General features: G+C 42.3%; 1 protein-coding gene across 2 annotated transcripts; it reads right to left on the reverse strand.

Annotated features, from left to right (window-relative positions):
- Positions 1-8,203: 8,203 nt before the first annotated feature.
- Positions 8,204-16,851, reverse strand: CCDC160 (coiled-coil domain containing 160). Of its 2 annotated transcripts, XM_055438355.2 has the most exons (4): positions 16,710-16,851; positions 16,552-16,588; positions 15,548-15,605; positions 8,204-9,293 (listed from the first exon to the last, which is right to left on the reverse strand). In XM_055438355.2, exon 4 carries the CDS (start codon positions 9,267-9,269, stop codon positions 8,298-8,300), a length of 972 nt encoding a protein of 323 aa, XP_055294330.1. In that variant the 5' UTR covers positions 9,270-9,293; positions 15,548-15,605; positions 16,552-16,588; positions 16,710-16,851; the 3' UTR covers positions 8,204-8,297. The 2 variants fall into 2 exon arrangements, with proteins under 2 accessions (XP_055294330.1, XP_055294329.1); XM_055438354.2 differs by lacking the exon at positions 16,552-16,588.
- Positions 16,852-21,913: the final 5,062 nt, after the last annotated feature.

Below are 21,913 nucleotides of genomic sequence, written 5' to 3' on the forward strand. Positions count from 1 at the left end.
CCACTTCGGGTGGAAAGAGAAGTAGCTCTAGGTTAAAATATTTATACACTGATGGTCAGTGGTGAAGGTCCTGAATAGCTGGTTAGGGGTTTGGAAGGAAAAAGCCTGGTAGATGAGGAACAAGGAGATATGAGACAGAAGCATGTGAATGTTCATGTGAGAATTGGCTCTATGCGTGAAGATCTTTGCATCACATATTAACATCGAGCAGAGAGCATACCGCTCAGAGGAGGCACTGAATAACCAAGTAAACAAAACGACCTGGGCAGCCGACATCAGCCAGTCTTTGTCATTGGTCACTCCAGTGATGACAAGATGGGCACATGAACACAGTGCCCACGGTGGCAGACACGGAAGCTACATATGGCTCCAACAGCATGGACTACTGCTTACGAAGGCTGATCTTGCTAATGCTACTGCAGAATGTTCAACGTGCCACATACAGAGACCAACACAAAGTCCCCAAGATGGCACTATTCCTTGGGACCAACTGGCCACCTGGTAGCAAGCTTACAACATTATGTCCCTTCCATCCTGAAAGGGCCAATGGGTCATTCTCACAGAAATAGACACAGATTGCAAGGATGGGCTTCACTCTCCTGCCTGCAGGTCCTCAACCAGCAACTTGTTTCTCAGGACTTATTATGGGATGCCATATAACATCATGTCACACCATCTCTGATGTCTCTATCCATAGATGATAGATAGGTAGACAGACAGACAGGTGATAAAGAAATGTAGAAGATATAGGTATAGATATCAAAATAAAATCTCTTCATGGTTCTACTTCTCTGTTTGAATCCTGCCTAATGCAGGAACTTTGCACTTTCCCTCCCTGTATCTCTACAGGACTTGAGGACCTGGTTTCCAAAGGAGGCATCCCTTCTCTGGGGAAACAGCTAGAATCCTATTGAGTTTGTTTCCTTTCCTTTTCTTTTGGTTGCACTATGCAGCTTGTGGTATCTTAGTTCCCTGACCAGGGATCAAACCAGGGCCCCGGAGAGCACCATGTCCTAACCACTGGACAACCAGGGAATTCCCAAGAATCCCATTGAATTCTAAGCTACAGCTGCTGCCTAAGACTTTTAGGGCCCTTGTGTCCAGTGTCCAGCAGGCCAGAAGAGAGGTCAGTGACACAGCAGGGGTAATGGACTCTGATTGTCAGAAGCAGGGCTGCTGTTAAATGACAGAGCCCTGAAGAAGCTCGTGTGGAACTGTGTGACCACTTGGGCCTCTGTGAGTTCTCTTTTGCCCAATGATGACAGGAGGTGGACAGATACAGCAGCCCCAGCCTGAGAAGGGCGTAATGACCAGGGGCTCCCTCCCTTGGAAGATGGTCTGGATCAGGCCCGCCAGTAAGGCACTGAGGCCACCAGAGGGCGGTAGCACTGGGAGAGCATGACCTAGAACAGAGTGAAGGAAGGAGATCCTGTGTGCATGCATGCTGTCGTGTCTGACTCTTCCCCACCCCGCTGACTGTAGCCCACCAGGCTCCACTGTCCATGGGATTCCCCAGGCAAGAATACTGGAGTGGGTTGCCATTTCCTTCTCCAGGGCATCTTCCCGACCAGTGATCAAACCCACATCTCCTGCATTGGCAGGTGGGTTCTTTACCAGTGAGCCCCCTGGGAAGCCTAAGAAGTTGAAGGAAGGAGATGCTGAGTAATAACTGCAGCCCCAAGAGCAGCTGCAGAGGTGGGGGTTGTCGTCAGTCCCACGAACATAACTCTTCTAAGTTTCCCCTCTGGAAGAGAGGCCTGAAGGAGGCCAGAAAGAGAGGTTGGAGGACAGGGTGGTGGATGAAAAGATGCACTTCCCAAATCTCCTTAAGGACGGACTCCACCTGACAGGGGGGAGTGAGGGCTGCAGACATCTCTAGCCATCAGCTCTTTGAGGAACAGCTTTATCCTCAGAGAGCCACTCCACCTTCCGGAGACCACCAGCATTTGGCGAGGCACAAAGGCCCAGCCATTTCCACCCAATGGGGGTCACTTTGATGGATAAAACTCCAGAGCTCCTGCCCGGTTGTCAAGACTTTGCTGTTCACATGGCAATTCCCTCTCTGCTCAATGTTGCTTCCTCCTCTTTTCCTTCACAGGTGTCAATCCCTCATAAATTTCTGGGGCCCTAAACTCCATCTTCTATCAGTGACCCAACAAGGCAAACTCCACATCTCCTGCTTTTCTAGTACACTGCCCTGCCTTGGCACAAACATATGAGCTGGAGCCCTTCAATCTCAGCTCTATTTATAAACATACCTTAATATATACACAAAGGAAAAGATTTCAGATAACTCATGTTTTATGGGAGAAAAGTCCTTATGCTACATGTAAAGGCATTTTTTGTACTCATTAAAACCACATAAAATACATTACGCATTTTAAAAGGTTGATTACCTTATAACCAGAAATGCCCTCCAGGCTCACTCCTGACATAACCCACATTCATGAATGTCAAGAGCAGCTCTCCAGATTTTCTTCTACTTCATTATATGAAGGGGACATGTTGTTTCATAAAATCTTGAATAAATTTGTAAGTCTAAAGGAAACATTTTGTCTGTTATTGAAGATATTTTAATAAAGAGATATTGAAATGGTTTTTCTGAGAACTGTTTGGTTATGAATGAACACAATATGATTCCTTCACTGGCACTTTCAGAAATTTACCAGAGCATCAAGGAAAGAATAAGAGTGAAGTATAGAAATTATCAAGCATATTTAACCCTGTCCAAGTGGTAAGGGGGGCTTAGAGCATTTTTTTTTCTTAAAAAGTAGCCCTCTTTCAATGAAAACACTTTAGGAAGCAAAGATACAAAGGAAAAAATTGGGTGAAATATGATTAGTAATTTTTAATTATAAAGAAAAAACTCAAACCCCAAAGCTATGATGAACATCGAAAGACTCCTTGTTGGTTCTATTAGTGCTGGAGCTTGTTTTAGAGAACTGTCAATTGGTCTTCATATTTCAACTGTTTTTGTTTCTGTTACTGTGTGTTGTGTCCTTTATGTAGACCTAATAACCCACCATAATAAGATGTATACTTTATGGTCTTTCCAATAATCAGATACATCTTCACTACTCAGCCTTGCCATTTAAGAGATGGTTGACTCAAGTTGAGCCCAGATTGTGGCAATAAACCAGTTTATTCTTGAGAAAGTTAAATAACCTCTATGGTGATTGAACCTTTGGCTCATTAATTTTTGTACAAAAAGTGACCTGATATAATGGAACAAACATCACATGTGGAGTTGGACAAGCTGAGTTTGAATTCCAGATCCACTACTTACTGTGTGATATTGAAAAAGTCATTTAATATCTTTGAGCCTTGTTTTCCTCATCTGATGATCAAGGATTTTTGTGCAGATTACAGAAGACAAGGTACATGGAAGTATTTGACTCATCCAACCAACAGTCCAAGTGCAGGCTACAGTACTACTGACATAAAAAAGAATCTCTCAGGTTATATCTTCTATCATGGTCTGGAATATACATGACAACACCTATTCTGGAGTTAGCAGGCATGGGCTGAAAGGGCAAAGAGATTCTTCAAGGGTACCCCAGAACACATCCTCAGAGAACCAGGTATAAACTGAGTCTCCTGGGAAATGCAACTTGAGCCCACTGAAATGTTGCAATCATCAAAAGTTGGGTGTGATCAATGGTGAGGAAGAGAATGAGAATGACAGGGAGAGAGAGAAAGCGAGGGAGAAGGAGGCTGTGTGCAGTAGCTCTGGCCACTCAACAGGGGAGACACCACCTTGATACTCAGTGTGGAAAGAAGGGCACACCTACAATACATGGGAAACTACAGCTTCAGTGTCTTAAGAGTACAGAAAACAAGACAATGACTTATTCTTATCCGGGCAGCTGTAGTAGCGGGTCCCCAGCTGCATGGCTCCCTGTGCCAAGGGGAAATGGAAAATACTATAATAGCCTCTCTTGTCTCCATTCCCTCTTCCTAGATGAGCTTTTTCCCACTGGAGCACTAGAGCAGGGCTTTCTTCCTCCTTCTGGTATTGTGCCTGCCAAGGCCAGGGTCCAGCCTTACTCTGACCTGATTGGAAGGGGGGCTGGGTGGGCTCTGACCCAAGAAAATTCCCTTTATAGGATCTGTCTTGAGGCCCAAAAGTCCATCATGACAGATTCACTACTTTGGCTTGAGGCTTCATACACTAATAAAATCAAAATATCCCCCTCCCCCCTGCAACTTGTTCCACCTTCCCAAATATATCACACACATCGATACACATCTTATGAATGAGTTTATCCTAATTCTCCAGATAACACAATTTGAGGGTCAATAAGTGTAAAAAGCTTAATGAAAATAATAGCTGGGAGGAGACAGATGGACTTGATCAACTTCCCCTTGTCAGTTATATGATGATGATAATAATAATAAAGATGGTGACACTTACTGACTATATGTGATCTCATCTTATCCTTCTTATAACACTATTTATTAACCCCATCCTGCAAAGTGAGAAAACTGAGTTACAGGGAATCACACAACTTGACCAGTCACAGGGCTAGTAAGTAGATAACCAAAGTCTGGGCACTTAATCTCTGTGTTACATTGCTTCTTGAAGACAGGAGCCACTGTGGTGTTTCTGTTTCATATATCTCTTTGAAACCGAACCACTCACAGTGGACTTAGCTGGGTACTATGAAGAAAATCTCTTAGATCTTTTGTTTCCAAAACAAAAATGATGGCAGCTACAGGTACAGTGGCACCAGTAAAAAAAATTTTTCCTGTAATTTGTTATCTGGAATCTCGTGTTTATGTCATGAGAACTTCATTCTCCAGTTTATCTGCAAAGAGCTGGAATCCAGGCAGTTTTCAGAGTAGAACCTCGCATGGGACTTAAAAACGTAGTTGCAGTGTTCTAATTCATTGCTGTTAAAGAGTTTTCTTTGAAGCCAAATAGACTTTCCACATTCACATTCCAGAAATGCCCCCGCCCCTGCCCCCATGCTTTGCCTGGAAAAATCCTTCTTATCCTTCAAGGCCCAGCTCAAATGTCACCTCCTTTATGAAGTCCTTCCCAGCCCCACAGGCAGAATTAATTGATCCTCCTCTGTGTTCCCTCAGCACTTTGTATTAGCACTGCTAGTAGAGCCCTTGCCACATTGTTTTAGTTAGTTGCATAAGTAAGGTCCCTGAGGTCAGAGACCTGTCTTACTCTTAAATCCTTTTATCCCCATATCCCTGGCCTAGCTCATACCACATTTCATCAAATCTAAAACCCCACTGATTGTAAGATACACCATTATTTTATGAACTACTAAGAGAGATTTAAAAAACCAAACACAGACAGTTATACTATGACATGCCATCAATTTAAAGATGTGGCCCAAATTCAGGGATGTTTATTTAGTTATTTATTTGGGGCTTCCCAGGTGGTGCTAGTGGTAAAGAAGCTGCCTGCCAATGCAGGAGACAAAAGAGATGCAGTTTGATCCCTGGGTTGGGAAGATCCCCTGGAGAAGGAAATGGCAACCCACTCCAGTATTCTTACCTGGAGAATCCCACGGACAGAGGAACCTGGTGGGGTGCAGTCAGAGGGGTCGCAAAGAGTCATGCATAACTGAAGCGACTTAGCACTCAGTATATATATGTCTTAGAAGTGATTATGGTAATAACTGCTCAGCTAATGTTTCTAGAACTGGGTTATAAACTCAAGGTGGAGCAGCTATTCAGAGACCCTGTTTTTGAATAATTATGGACTTGGGAGTTGATAGGAATGGTGTGCAGTTGTGTCGCTGATTTCAAATATTTTACCCAACAGATTGAAGGGATAAGAGGCTTGACATGCCATTACTATTAAGAAACACCGCCACATTGCTCATTCAATGGACTAGAAGGTACAGTGACAATATGTTCTGATCTAAATTGGGGGCCACCTAATGCCCACAATCACACAAGTGAGTGTGATTACAGAGTCAATGGGACAGAGTATTTGCATCAGCCTTGATTCTGGTTCTGTAAACCAATTCAATCCACTGGTGTTCCCATCTACCCATGAAGATGAACAGTAACTTCTCAGCTTTCTCTCAGCTTGTTGCAGCCCTGCTTTGAAAAATTAAAGCATCAAAAGATGTGGTCCTTTCTCACCTGTTGACTCTCCTTGACCCTCTGGACTTGGTGATTTTATATTGTTCTCCCTGGATTGTTTCTGGATCTAGGCTTTCTAAAGGGCCTTTCCACAGGGTGAAGCTTGCTGGGACTCACCATCCCAGGCTGTCTCATCAGGAGACTGTTTCAGTTCCATCCTAGAAATACAAAGCCACCCCGACCACCCAAGAGCTGGGCTAAGTGATACACTTATCTTTTCTGCACCTCCCAAAACCACACTCCTTCCTCACCCCCCAAGCACTCATAAACACACACACATACACACACACACACACGCAAGATAAACCAAGTTGTCACCAAAGACTATCGATGCGTGGTTGGTTGATAGAAATTCTGGAGTAAAAACTCCTCTTTAAAAATTGAAATATACTAAGAGGATGGACCGTAATAGCTTAATACAATTTGTGAAATATTTTAAGCATGTGAGCTTATGTGCACATTAGCAGTCAGGGGCTGAGGGTCTTTGTGGGGGAAGGAAAGACCCTGGGTTGGAAGCAGTGACCATTAAAAACCTGAAAGTCAGCTTCCTCTTTGAGCAGGCTGCCAGCTCCTGGGTAAAGTTATCAGGATGAAGTCAGAAAGTTCCAAAGATGATTATCTTCCAATTTAGTCCAATCTTCCCAGGCCAGGCAAGTTCTGCTCAACTCCAGGTCAACCTGGTTTCTCTCTATTCAAGTGCCTTCCCTGACCTTAATGAGTAAAAAGGAATCAAGAGAAAGGAGAAGAAATAACCTCATTTACTCTCTCTCCTGATTTATTATTGACATGGTATTCAGAGATGTTCAAACTATAAAAAAGAGCCTTTGTGCATTTCCTTTGAAAGGAGAAGCTCTGCAAAGTAGGTCCCCTGAAGTATTAAGAGCTGAACACTTCCAAAGCCATGTTTTACTTCCTCGTAGGTAGTTACACTTGTGATTAAAATCACTGTGATGAAATCACAGAATGTTAGAACTGAACAGAATCTGGATGATAGATCTACTTCTGCATTTTATAGATGAGGGCTTTTAGGTCTAGAAGGTTAATTAGCTAGTTAGTAACAACAAAGCAGGTCTTAGAACTCAAATGTCTAGACTCCCAGTCTGGGGATTTCCCATGAGGGAAAATACTTGAACCCTTACAACTGTATCTCACTATCACAGGCTGCAATTACATTTGGCTCATTGGACTTAAAAATACCATGCAAATAGAGCTTCAATTACAAAAAAAAATCTTGATTGATACAACAAATGCAACAATCGACTGGCCCATAGTCTCCACCAAAGGCTTGAGGCAGTACATTTTTATTCTTTTTAAGTAAAAAAGGAACTGTCATCGTCTGGGCTCTTTACACAGCTGGATTTCTGTATAAATCAAGCCAGCTCAGTAAAAGCTTACCTAGATGACATCCAACACCTTTCACTCCGTCTCAGCCAGCTGGTGAAATAAACTGGGCAGGAAGCTTACAAATTTTCCCCTGGTAGAATTTTGGAAGAACTGTGTCAACATCGCCCCTTGCTGGTCAACATAAGAAAAGGCAAAAGCCAAGGCTGTCAAAATCAGGGCTCTAGCCAAGGTCACAGCCATGTCTCTAAGTTGTCTTCCAGTCTATGGGAACCGTGGCCAGGTCAAGTGAGAAAGCATGGGGAAAACAGCAGGAAGGAGGAAAAGCCTGCATTTGGAGCAGATGTTTATCTATTCCTAATTAAGGATAGATCTCAGGGAAAGGAGATACATTTTCAGTATCCCGTTGAGTCTTTAAGACCCATACGCAAGTTATACTTACATCCATAAATGAAATTTTTATTGTTAATATCAATTAACAAAGAAGAATATTCATGTGCCAAGGAAATATTGCTCACAAGATCACAAATGTCTGTTGATTTGTATTTATCAATGATTTGGTGAATCACTATATGTCTCTGAGTTTAAAAATATATATATATATATAAAGAGGTTTCTGAAACTTCATTTCTATTTGGACTTAGGCAATAAATTCATTAGAAAGAGAAAGCAGAAGCTTTGAAGTTAATGTCTATAGCCTTTATGGATAGCCTGATTCACCAAACATGAAAATTATATCGTGTCCCACACATTTTAAGTCATATACAAGGAAAGCACAAGAAACACTGATTTGGCTCAATGATTTGCCCGATGAAAGGATTTTTTTATTTTCTTTTTTTAAGTTTTTAAAAAAAATCCCCCATAAAGTTGTCAGAGGTACCTGATGGCATTACAGAAGCAAAGTGTTTCCTAAGCAACTCCAGGGCTCTGTTATTTCTTGCTTGTAGGGTCTTCTCTGTTCTCAGTTCATTCTTGATGGCATTGAGCTCTCCATGGATCTTTTCCACTTCTAATTCATAATACAGTTTCATTTCTTCTTTTAGGAGTGCATTTCCAAACTCAGTCTGCTGCTTTAACTTCCTAACAGCTTCTTTTAAATCCTTGTTCTCAAGGCTCAGCTTGTGGATGACCTCTTTGGCTTGCTGGAGCTCTTCAGTTAAGTTTTTAACATTTGTTGCTTTTTCAGAGAGGTCATTTCTTAAAGCTTGAAGCTCCCAGTCTTTCTTGGAAGCTTCCATCCCTGCTTCTTGAAAATTTAGGGGTTTTGTGGAGACTTCTTTTTTGGAGTTCAAAAGTTCTTTTTCTGCATTTTCAAATTCCTCTTCAATTTTTCTGCATTTCATATTAAGCACTTCCAGCTCTTCATTCAAAAGATTCAGGCGAAGTTTTGGAGACATTCTTTCAGTGAATTTCTTTTTCTTGTCTTTTTGTGGTGGAGTTGATAACTCCTTTGTACCCCAGGTAGGAAGCTCTTCTGTGCTATTAAAGCTTTCTTCAGTTGCAATGTCCAAATTAGATGATTCACAGGAGACAGAATTTGTGTCTGCCTCACTCTTTGAAATGTTTATCTTTCTCTCTATTAAATTTGATTCTTGCTCATTTTTATTTGGTTGGGAAATAAATTCTTTCCTTTTAAATTTATTTTCTTCTAGAAACTTTCTACTAGACAAATTAAATATTCTTTCCATTCTCTTGACCTTGTCTAAAGTCATTTGATCAGAAGAAGGTTCGAGCTGAGCAGCTTCGTCTAGAATATCCTGTGCACTGAGAAGAGGAGAAAACGTGTTCTCCTTCCAGTGTTTTCTCCTAGCAGCCATTTCTTCAGGCACCTCTTCCAATTCCTGAAAAACAAAATTTTAAATCAAGGCACATATTTACACTGGCAGCTGGGACAGTGGAAAGAACTAAGACTCCTGGCCCATTGGTGAAAGAATCTAAATATTTGACGGCTGGCACTCCCTCTAATTCACCACGCAACTCAGGCCTCAGTTCCCTCTTTTATAAATGGAAAGGGCTAAACTGGCTAAGTTCTACAGACCCTTCCAGCTTTAAAGTTCTCTGATCCTATGAAATATAACCAATAAATGGACAAGCTTGGCTATTTATTATAGAGAAAAATAATCCTATGAGAAATCAACATGAAAACAGATTGTTTCAAAACAGTATAAGTGATTTTTAATTAATGGGTAAGCCTGTGTTTCCAATGTGCTTGAGCTTTTTCTAGTTCTTTTTGGTTGGACTACTATTTATTCATTCTTTAAAGTGACTAAAACATCAGTGCTTAATGCAATGTGAGCTGCTTTTGGTAAAGTATACCATGCAGACTTCCTTATGACTAACTCTGCCAAATGCCCTTCTGTCTTGACCTGTAAATTCCTGTTATTCCAGTCTTGGGCTTTGCTTTTAGACAAGACTGCCAAGTGTACAGAATTCAATCCATTTTGACAGCAATTTCATCATGAGAACCGAATGTCAACAATTGGAAATACTAATGCCACCAAATGGGTTTCTTTTTCTAAGATACTGACTCCAAGTATAATTTTTAGAAGAAAACTTAGCATATTAAACCACAACCAACTTTCTAAATTTACAAAAGTTACAGGATATTTATTTTGTTTCAAAAGGAGTCTTCCCTATTCAAAGAGAGTCGATAACATACAGCTTTCCTAAAACACAAAAATATTTGATCAGTGACTACTTTTGAAAAAAGGAAGAAAGAAGGACCCAAGCAACACACTGATGGGCCCCTGGCATCTGAAGCCACCAAACTGGTGACTGCAGTTACCGCTAAAGGGTGGGAAGGAAAAGGAGGGGATCACTTTATTCATTCTATACATTAAATTGCTGCAATATATTTGCTACATCACCACTGAGAAAAAGTGTGTTTGCATCTATTTTTCCCACGTACACAAATGAAATTTTATCTTGGTAACAAAAATAGCAGTTGTGTTTATTTTTAAATTAATATTTTCTTTAATATTATTAAAGAGTATAAATGTTACATTATATTAATTAATATACTATTTCATATAAAGATGCTAATAGTCATGCATGTTATCTGTAAAATTTTGGAAATACAGAAAATCACACACACACACACACACACACACAGAAATATTCCTCATGATCCCGTGGCACTGAGATAACCACTCTTTGGTATATTATTTCTCGATACTTTTTAACAAATGTAGTTTAAATTCTAACAAATTTTTCCTGCTACAGACAATGAGAGAATAAACTCAATACCTACATGCCTGACACCTTCCTCCAAAAGAAGAGGAAGGTAACTCATTATACCCAAGGATATATCTCCATTGACAAGTGGAGGAAAGGAAAAGGTACAAATATTCAGTGAAGGTGTTAAAATGATTGGTTCGAAAGCCATAACCCAAACGTTAAGTTTAGTCAACCAGACCACAGTAGTATGTCGAGACTTGAAATTCATGATATGTGTCAATATTTGCCATTGGAGCATCCTCTGCTTTCTCTTGAAATAGTCCTCTCTGACTTTGTTATCCTATTAGTCACCATCCAGAAGCATCAATGACATATCTGCCCTTAAAGATGAAGATGACCATAATCGCACTTGCTCTCCTCTCTAGAAACATGAATGCAAATACTGGGGATTATTACAGTGATCATAAAGGAAAGGAACAGAGAAAAGGGAAAATATGCTAATTGCCAGTCACAGTTTTTAGCAGTCAAATGTTTACCAGACGACTCTGTAAGAGTTTAAAAATGCATCTAGGGAATTCCCTGGCAGTCAGCAGTTGGAACTGTGTACTTTCACTGCTGAAGGCTCGGGTTCCAACCCTGGTTGGGGAATGAAGATCCCACAAGTTGTGCTGCTGCTAAGTCGCTTCAGTCGTGTCCAACTCTGTGCGACCCCATAGATGGCAGACCACCAGGCTCCCCCATCCCTGGGATTCTCCAGGCAAGAACACTGGAGTGGGTTGCCATTTCCTTCTCCAATGCATGGAAATGAAAAGTGAAAGTGAAGTCGCTCAGTCGTGTCTGACTCTTCGAGACGCCATGGACTGCAGCCCACCAGGCTCCTCCATCCATGGGACTTTCCAGACAAGAGTACTAGAGTGGGGTGCCATCGCCTTCTCCAACAAGTTGTGCAGAGTGGCCAAAAAAATGCTTCTAATCAGGTAGCAGTGGGAGGGAGATTACTATTATTCTTCCTACCAAATTATGAGTGAAAGGTATTGGTGAGGTTGATCAGGAAAGAGGTGTGCAGCGGGGCAAGTCAGGTGAGGCCACTTTATACTTGGAGATAGCAATAATGACAAATCTGAGATAGAGGTCTGGGTGTAGATAGAGGTTAAAATAGAAAGCTATTTTCATTAATGATTTTGCACCTTGAAAAAGTCACTCTATCTCCAACCCTCCCATAAATCTCTGGCTAAAAACATATATATATATTTTTTTTTTCAGTGTCACTACCTTTCTTTCCTAGGCCTCTGTACAATTTCCTGATACAGTCAATGCTTTTCACAGAACTGGGAAGAGTCCACTTATTTTATAACTGAGGCTCAAAGAAGTTAAGTGACTTGTCCAAGTCCTCACAGCCTATAGTGGTGAAACTGAGACCCTGTCTCCCAGATCAGTGCTTACTCTAAAATTTCTCTTTATTCTTCTGTTAGGTTTCATTCCACAGACTGAAAAAAAACAACTCACTATTTTCAGAGCTTAGGTATTTTTTAAAGGGCCACAAAAGGAGAGAGGAAAAATGAATGGGGGAGGGTAAGGAGAATTGCATGTCACATATCAAAGGACAGAAAGAGAAAGGTTTGAAAAGCCTTTAGGAATTTCCCTCCCCTGGCTTACACAGGGCAGGGTCAAGAGGTCTCTGAACTGCTTCTTTCTTTCTCTCTCCCTTTCTTTCTTTCCTTTCTCTTTCTTTCCTCTTTCACTGGCAAGATATGCTTTAAGGGATTGTTCCCAAATCAAGTCACAGAGGATGGCAAAGCCCAGACTGAGGGTAAAAGATACCAGGCTCATTTTCTCTTCACAAACTGTGCTCTTTGTTTTTTCCGCAGAACAAGTACGACATTAGTATTCTCTGGCAAAGACAAGAAATATGCTTTGAGGCAATGACACTCCTTCCTCTATCCTGACATGGCAGCCATTTTTCTTTCAATAAACTTGACTAGGTAATTTGTCGCAGCATAAGGCAAATCAAAGCAGAGCCATTATTGAGAGAATGCTGCTGCTGCTGCTGCTACTAAGTCACTTCAGTCGTGTCCAACTCTGTGTGACCCCATAGACGGAAGCCCACCAGGCTCCCCCGTCCCTGGGATTCTCCAGGCAAGAAAACTGGAGTGGGTTGCCATTTCCTTCTCCAATGTGTGAAAGTGAAAAGTGAAAGTGAAGTCGCTCAGTCGTGTCCAACCCTTAGCAACCCCACGGACTGCAGCCTACCAGGCTCCTCCGACCATGGGATTTTCCAGGCAAGAGTACTGGAGTGGCTTGCCGTTTAAGCATGCCTTTTTAGTGGGTCAACTGCTAACACTGTTTATTACAAGTGCCTACCCAACACAATATTGGGTGTTGAAGGACTGAAGGGTAGGGGAAGGAGGTCCAAGAGGAATGAAACACTTAAAGAAACAACCAACCAGAACACAGGAAAACGATATAGTCATATGACAAAAATGAGTTAGTGGTCCTCTAAGCCAGTGATCTCCCAGAAGTCCTTGGGACTGCACTGCATACTTGTCCATTATATGGCTACATGTATTCATTTGTGTCTGACATGAATTGATAATGGACTCCTGATTATTCTAGTTAGTGTCTCTCTAAAAACATCACCATTCATCCTCTGGTAACTTCCTTATTTTTGCAAAGGTAAAGTAGTAGTGCATCTTGATGGAGTAAGGAAATTTATTGACTCATGGAAATGGCTTCTACTCACCTAAAGAATTTGGGAACCACTGATAAAATAAATTGAAAATGATTTATAATGTAATATAACACAGTGTAATTGTTGAGAGCTAAGCGAAGAGTGATCACTTATTGTGGATTTTTAGGTAAACTATTACATAAAAATCTTAGGTGAATGCATATCTGTCTCCAAATAGCTCCAGAAACTAATACACTATTTATTGTGAAAGGAGAAACCCACTAAACTATCTCATTTTCATTTTCAAGATATGGGGCCCTGGGGAATACGCTCATATTAAGATGGATAAGTGATCAAATATAGGAAATCTAATTATTTTCTAAAATATTCATACTTTAAATCACATGCTTTAGGGAAATTTGATGACATAAAAATCAAAGATCTTTTTCCCCTATTTCCTTATCTCATTTACATTAGATTTTATTTCAAAATGTCAGGAGTATCTCTTTTGCATAAATCTCAATCTGCCTGCAAAAGGCAATTATTCTTCCAGGCGGGGAGGCCAGGGACTGGGAAACCTCCAGAAGCTTTTTCCCATCTTGCAACAGTGCTTCACCCCAAACTTTGTAAACTGGGAGTGATGTTTAGAAAAGGTCATTTCCAACCTGTGATGGACAACCTTATGTCATAACCTTCAGCCCTTCAGCCACACTCAACTAAAACTGTGGCTTTTAGTCACAGCTTAGGGGCAATAAGGGGGAAGACAAAAGGCCCTTCTTAGCCCAGGGAACTTTTTCCCATTATTCTTGGATGGTTTCAGTTCTCTCAACCCTTAGAAAAACTGGTTGGCCAAGATTGGAATAGAAAAGTTTGTTACAAAGATCACTGGCCTTCCTTCATTGCTCAACTGTCCAGTCTGTTCTCACATAAAAGCAGTAGTTCTCAACCTATTTTTCTGCTTCCCCTGTTCCCAAGCACTGCCACCATTACTCTCTTCCCTTGCTCCAGAAGATTCTGACCTGCCCCCTCTATGTGACCTTCTCCATTATGAGGACTCTCCAAAGCTGTCTGAAAGAAGGGGTAAACATGTTTTGCCGTGCAAAATTGTGGGGAAGAAGGAAAAGAAAGTTCTCAAGAAAGGAATTGTGTCAACTCTGGTGGAAAAAAAAAAAAAGACTGAAGAAGTCAGATATCTTGGCTCCCACATTTTAGAACTTCATAAAAACTTACCTTTTGTGAACCTCAGTTTCTTCAGGTGTAATATACAGACAATATACCTTTTTCCAGATGGTTAAGAGAAATTAGTGAAAACAAAAATGCAAACAATTTTATACTGTAGACAATGGGTTTTATTCTTTTTTAGATTTTCCTTACCTTCCCTTGGAACATCAACCAAAAACCCAACTCTTCTCCAAAGATATGTGCTTCAGAGTTGCCAGTCTGAAGTCATCAGACCTCAGAAAAAGTCAGTTTAAAAAAAAGGAAGTACTATTAAGGTAGGTAGAGGGGAACTTCAACTTGAATCTTACATTAATTTGAGCTGTATCTTCATGGAAGAATTAGCCCTAAAGCCTGTAAGTTGTTGATGTCCCCAGATTTCCAAGCTAAATTTATTCTAAGCAGAAGAGTGGTAGCCCTTCTACACCAAAGAGATTTACATTTTTTTAAATCACTAATTGCTTTGCCATGAACTTACCAAATGTCCCAATGTTTTTCAGAGCTACTAATAAACATCTTAAAAATATTACAATTGGGCATCAGTTTGAAGATTAGTAAGGATGACTGCAAGTTTTTTCTGTGCTTCAGCATCATTTCATACAGTTTCATTTTACCAATATGTTGAGATCTCCGGGCACCTTATTCATCATTGTATCCCTTGTTGCTGCCTGACACATAGTAACCCTCAATAAACATTTGTTGAGTGAATAATTCTTAATATTCTTCCTGAAAATTCTATAATGTTTTGATTCTAATTGAGTTTCTGTAAATACTTGTAATTTTTCCTTTGGCTTATGAGGTTTTGTGGGTGGCATTTTAGGGAAAAAACTTTCATTTTTCCCTCAAAGTTTATTTGGCTCAGCTAAAGTCTTTAGGACACTTTTCTTTTGTATTTCTATGAGGCTTTTTTGATAATGTACTACTGACAGTGCAGACTAATGGTCTTGTTAAAAGATTGAAGATTTATGTTGGGTGAGGCTCTGTGCTTCTCAACACCCATAGCAAGCTATCAGCCAGCACAACGGTACTTACAGTTCCTGAAGTCCAATGTCTTCTGTTGGTTGCCACTGTTCTCCTTCTGCAGACTGAACTGAAAAAGAAAATGCCACAGCTTAATTAGAAAATATAATTAACCAGAATGCCCAAATATGTGTTCACACCTGAGATGTAGCTTAAAATTACAAGTGATAGCTTTAATGTTGTTTGGCTGATCTGAAATGCAACATCAGACACTTTGAAGCAAATTTTCATTTTAACTTGTCAACACAATTTCCCAGCTATTACGCCATTAAGTCTTCCTTCCCCCAGCAACGCAAATATCAGATGGGACGACAATCATGGTGGCATCTTACTCAACACTGTACCTTCTTGCCTTTAGCAACTATTGAACAAATGAGCCACCACTGGCGGCCACAGCAACATGCTTGTTAGTAAGGAGCATGCCAAGAGCCATGTTAGTAGAGGATGGAGCCAAAGCCTTGGCTCCCGCCCCCAGAGTCCAGTTATCCTGAAAAACCATTAAAAAGGAAAGTGATCCCACTTTTTGCCTTAATCTTTGAGGGTCCTCACATATGAGCCAAGTGTCCACTTCACGGGACAAACTGTCTTGTCTATTGTTTGGCAGATATTGAGAGCAAAGCCAAGAACCATTGAAAACTGGGCCCTGTGAACGGGTCTTACCCCCAATTCTTTGTTATTAGTGTGGAATTACTCCTTCTAGAAGAAAAGATATGAAGTCACCTTAATTCTGAAAGGCTGAGTACCTTATTAGTATGAAAGTCACATTTTTGCTATAAAGCTGCATCTAAGCATGCAGGGTTTGGGGGTTTTCTCTGTAAATGGTTAACTAAACTCCTGCCACAGCAGCTTCCCGTGCAGAGGAGATGGCAAAGCTCGGGTGCTGCCCGGGACGCCACTGCAGGTAACACCTCCCACTTCCCCAGGCCCTACTCCCATCTACCCCTTGGCTGGGAGAAAGCAGGGGCAAGGCCTGACCCCACTCCTCCTTCCACACTCCGACTTCCACGCCCAGTCACCTTCGTTCGCCAACGCCCGCCGGTTCCCGCCGGAGCCCTGAAGAATGAGGAAAGCGCAGTGGGCGTCGAGGCAGGGAGCACGGTGGCTCCGCCCGGGCCACCCAGGGAGGGCGAGGGGCGAGCCTGGGGAGCCCCGGCCTGACTGGGCTCAGACCTACCTGGCGGCGTGGGTGGGGTCCAGTGAGCCCTGGTCCCTCTTCCCCGAAGACGGCCTCCAGCGACGGCCAGGTGACCTGGGTTTGGCGCTGGCCACCGCGACCCGGCCGCGCCGGCCCAGGGCAGAGCCTCTGCAGTGCTGCGCCAGCGCCGGCCGCGCCGTTGCCTGGCAACCGGCCGGCCCGATTTAAAGGGCCCCGCGCGCCGCTGCCCGGCGGTCGTCACAAACCGCCTGAGCACTGAGCATGCCCGATGGGCGGGCGCTGTGGTGGCTTCTGCCTGCACGAAAGCCGAGCTCGAAGAGCAAGACAGCAGAAGAGCAAAAGAGAAGAGTCAGCGAGGGAAGGAGCGAGAAAGTGCGAGGCAGCCCCACCCATGGTGGGCTTATTACGGAGGGTCTGGGTGACTCACAAAGGCACCTGGACACTGTGATTGTGGGGTAGGAGGGAGCGGCACGCTGATAATCCCTAGGCCTGCAGTTTAGTGACGTTCCTTCGAGGAGGGTCAGCTCTGGAAGGTTGCCTGGATTTGGTTCGGAGTCCCTGACAACGTGGGGATTGCACGCCTCGCCCCCCACGCACATCCTTGCCAGTCAGCACAATGGTCTGGTCGGAATTTCTGCCTCTGACCGAGGTTCTAAGGGCCTGTATCAGGAGAGCATGTGTCCTGGTCGCGCACCTATGGGAGACCAGGCTCGTTCCCCAGCTGGCCCATGGTGTCCTCACCCATCACTCAGGAATTTCTCTAAACCACTCTTGCACCTATTTGAATTTAAAACCAGTTGCTGGCAACTGGGCTTCCCTGATGGCTCAGATGGTTAACAATCCACCTGCAATGCAGGATACCTGGGTTCAATCCTTGGGTTGGGAAGATCCCCTGAAGAAGGGCTTGGCAACTCACTTCAGTATTCTTGCCTGGAGAATCCCATGGACAGAGGACCCTGGTGAGTTACAGTCCATGGAGTCGAAAAGAGTCAGATAGGACTGAGCGACTAACACACACACACACACACAAAGTCCAACCCTACTGGCAGTGTAAAGTGGTCTCCTTTGATCAGTCCCCAAGCTACTCTCTTCCAGCTTCAAAGGCTGCTCACAACTTTCCTGATTTGGTTGGGGAACAAGCCCATGTTCTTCATCATGTGATAGATTAAGTCCTACTATTTTGTTAAATAAATTAATGATCTCTTCAGACTTTGATTAGCCTAACTGCCAAGATGATTCTTCCATCATCAAATTGGCTACCCACACTGACAATGCACCTTGGCTATAGTCTGATTGGTACCCAGCCCAGGCTTAACAGAAAGATGGACTAGACAAAAGTTGTGAGGCCTGAGACAGAGAGGGACTGGAGTGTCCAAAATAGTAACCCTAGTGACTTTCAGGAAGCCTGGTATTTTCTAGGAAGTAGGAAGGTAAAAAGAAACTTTGGCTCTGGAATCTCAAGTGAGAGGAGGTTTACACTCATTTAAAAAACGACAGTCTAAGGGCTTCCCTGGTGGTCTAGTGATTAAGAATCCACCTACCAATGCAGGGGACACCATTTCGATCCCTGGTCCTGGAAGATGCCACATGCCAGAGAGCAACTAAAGCCTATGTGCCGCAACTACTGAGCCACTGTAACTGGAGAAAGCCCGCATGTAGCAACAAAGACCCAGTGCAGCCAAAAATACCCAAACAAATAAATCTTTAAAAATAAAGAGAAAAGGATTTTAAAAAAGAAAGTGACAGTCTAATTTTTCAAGACCTAGCAAGGGAATGACTTAGAAACAAGACCAGGATTCATTTCAAAACTTCTTGGGAATCAGATCTAACAGCTGTTTGGTGACTGACAATGTTGCGTTCAGCTGCCCGGAGGCCTAGTTCTCAGTCTTTTTTCCCTCCTTAGAGAACCAATGTCAACGAGAGTTGGCGGCAGGAAGAGGCTCAATGCCAACATTGATTTTGTTATGGACCCCATCAAAATTAGTTTCTGGGATTCTGACAAAGCTACTTTCCTTGACATTAAGTCTCCAAACTACTTTGCATTTAATCATGTCTATTTTCATTCTTTTAAAAGAGTTTCCTTTTTTTCCCCTGATATAAGATCCTTTATTAATATAAGAAAAGAATGTTTCCTAGTTGCTCTGTGTATCAGTTGCCCTGTTCATACAATAGAAGTTATAATTGTACCTAACTTATATAAATGTTGTGAGGATTGGGTGAGTTAATATCTTTAAAACCCTTAAAGTAATCCCTGACATATTGTTGTTCGGTTGTTAAGTCGTGTCCAACTATTTGTGACCCCATGGACTGCAGCATGCCAGACTCCTCTGTCCTCCACTATCTCCCAGAGTTTGCTCCAATTCATGTCCACTGAGATGGTTATGCTATCTAACCATCTCATCCTCTGCTATCCCTTTTCACATAGCCAACCCTATATAAATGTTTGCTATTATCATTAGTACTAATATTACCTTGTCTTATAAATTCATTACCCTCCTAAAATATAAACACACTGGTGGAGGGCGCTTCTATGGCAGTCCAGTGGTGAGGACTGCTTCTGTTGTAGGAGGTCACTCCTTCATGTAGTCAAATATCAAATGGCAGAGTGTAAACAACAGTGAGGACAGAGTTTTGTTATTTGAAGGTACTCAGACTTGGAGATAGGTTTTCAAATATGGAAGACAGAAAACAGTTTACCCCTCTAGAACCTTTATCAATACCAAAACAAGGCACTTGATAATAACAAGATCATACACTCACACAATGGAACACAATCTTCTTGTTTTACCAAGTAGGATATTGAGACTCAGACAAGTAATGTGATTTACTCCTTGATCACACAGCAAAATAAGCTTCTTTTCGATTTCCCTGGCAAACTTGCTTGAGTAGTCTCAAACGAAGGATATTTGGGAGAATGAAAAAATATACATTTATCGGTATATGCATCATGTTTATAAATATTTAAATTGTTCATGCAGATAATAACAGCGAATATTTCTTGCACTTCATATCCTATACATTAGTAGATTCTGTTGGCTGTACCTTCAGAATGTATTCATGATCTGATGGCTTCTCACTGTCTCTATTATCACCACTCTGATCCTGACCCCCACCATCTCTTGCCTGGACTATGGCAATAGCCTCCTAACTGCTTCCACAGTTGACCTACATTAGTTTCCTAGGGCTGGCATATCAAAGTATCACACACTGGGCACTTAAAACAACAGACATTTATTCTCTCATAGTTCTAGAGGCTAGCAGTCTGAAATCAGGGTGTCATCAGGGCTGACTCCTTCTTGAGCTTCTGAGGAACAGTGTGTCTCTCCTTACTTCTGGGGGTTGCTAGCCATCTGTCGCCTTCCCTGGCTTGTAGACACATCGTTTCAGTCTCTGCCTCTGTCTTCTTGTGGTGTTCTTAGGTGTCTATGTGTCTCCACACAGCTATCTCTTCTCTGTGTGTGTCTGTGTGCCCAAAGGCCCCTCCTCTTGTAAGAATGTTAGTTAACTGGGTTAGGGCCCACGTTAATTCAGTACAACCTCATCTTAACTTGATTATATTTGCAAAGACCCTGTTTCTAACAAGAGCACATTCATAGGTACAGGAAGAGGGGAAAGGACATGATCATATCTTTTGGGGGGACACAAGTCAACCCACAACCCCCTCACCATCTATTCTGAACACAGATCCAGAGAGACTGTTATAAAATACTAAGTCAGACCATGTTACCACTCTGCTCAAAAGCCTACAGAGGCTTTCAGTTTGACTTGTAGTAAAAACCAAAATCCTTGTAACAAACAGCCTACAAGGTCCTATAGGATTTGCATGGAGAATCCCCAGCCCCCTTTCTCCACTCACACCTCCATACAATACCTTTTTGACCTCCTCTCCTGCCACTTTGTCCCTTGATGACGCCACTCTAGCAATACCGGCTGCCTTGTTCCTATAACAGCCAGTTACCCTCTCACCGTTAGGGATTTGGCTGCCTGTTCCCTCTGCCTTGAATGCTCTTCAAAAGGTACAAGATATTCACATATCTTATTGCCTTATCTTCCTCAAGTGTTTGTTCAAATCTTAGCTTCTCTGTGAGGCCTACCCTGACCCTTCTATTTAATCCTCTCAACTTTCAACCTCTCCAGCATTTCCACTTCTCCTTATCCTACTCTACTTGAAAAAAATATAGCACTTTATCACTTTCGAACGTACTATACTGTTTTTCTTCTGTTCTCTCCATCCACCCCTCTTCCAGGTTGCACTACACTATGCTCCGAGAGGGCACTATCTTTGATTTGTTCACTGATACATCCCAAGCATCAAAGTGCCTGGCATATGGTAAGTATGAACAAATATTTGTTGAATAGGTGATGAATGAATGAAGCTCACACCTTATGCCAGGAATGATTCCTTTAACTTTCACAAAAATTATATGACCTAGGTGCTATTATTACCTACAGTTTTGGATGAGAAAAGTGAAAGTGAAGTCGCTCAGTCGTGTCCGGGTCTCCGACTCTCTGCGACCCCGTGGACTGTAGCCTACCAGGCTCCTCCGTCCATGGGATTCTCCAGGCAAGAATACTGGAGTGGGTTGCCATTTCCTTCTCCAGGGATCTTCCCAACCCAGGGATCGAACCCAGGTCTTCTGCATTGGAGGCAGACGCTTTAACCTCTGAGCCACCAGGGAAGGGTCAACTATAATAGGTGCTATTATTACCTACAGTTTTGGATGAGAGAACTGGGCCACAAAAAGGTTAAGTAACTAAGTGCCTAAGGTCACAGGGTTAGTGAGCAGCAGAGTTGGGGTTTGAACTCAGGAAAGTCTGGTTTTCAACAACTATGCAGCATTGACATATAAAGGGCATCTGACCACAAGTGCCTGGGAGACCCTGTATCTCTTGTTCTGACATTCACATTTTACAACTGCAGGTGATGCAAAGTAACCATTTTAAACTATTGCCATATGTTGCTGAGATAGTTTGATGTTGTTTGTACACTGCACTGAACAAACTCTGGAGACTTGTTATCTGGTGTCAGATACCAGCTCCACCACTTAGTTTTTATGGGTCTTTGAACAAATTGGTTAACTTCTTTCTATCCCAGATTCTTCATTAGTAAATGGGGAGTAATTATAGTACCTACTTCACAGGGTGGCTTTGAGGATCAGTTAGTTAATGTAAGTAAAGCAATTAGAACTACACTTGGTAAACAGAAAGCACTCAACAAGCCT

This window comes from Moschus berezovskii, chromosome X (genome assembly GCF_049115385.1).
Source record: "Moschus berezovskii isolate FMDL1 chromosome X, NW_MosBer_1.0, whole genome shotgun sequence".
Lineage (NCBI taxonomy): Eukaryota > Metazoa > Chordata > Mammalia > Artiodactyla > Moschidae > Moschus > Moschus berezovskii.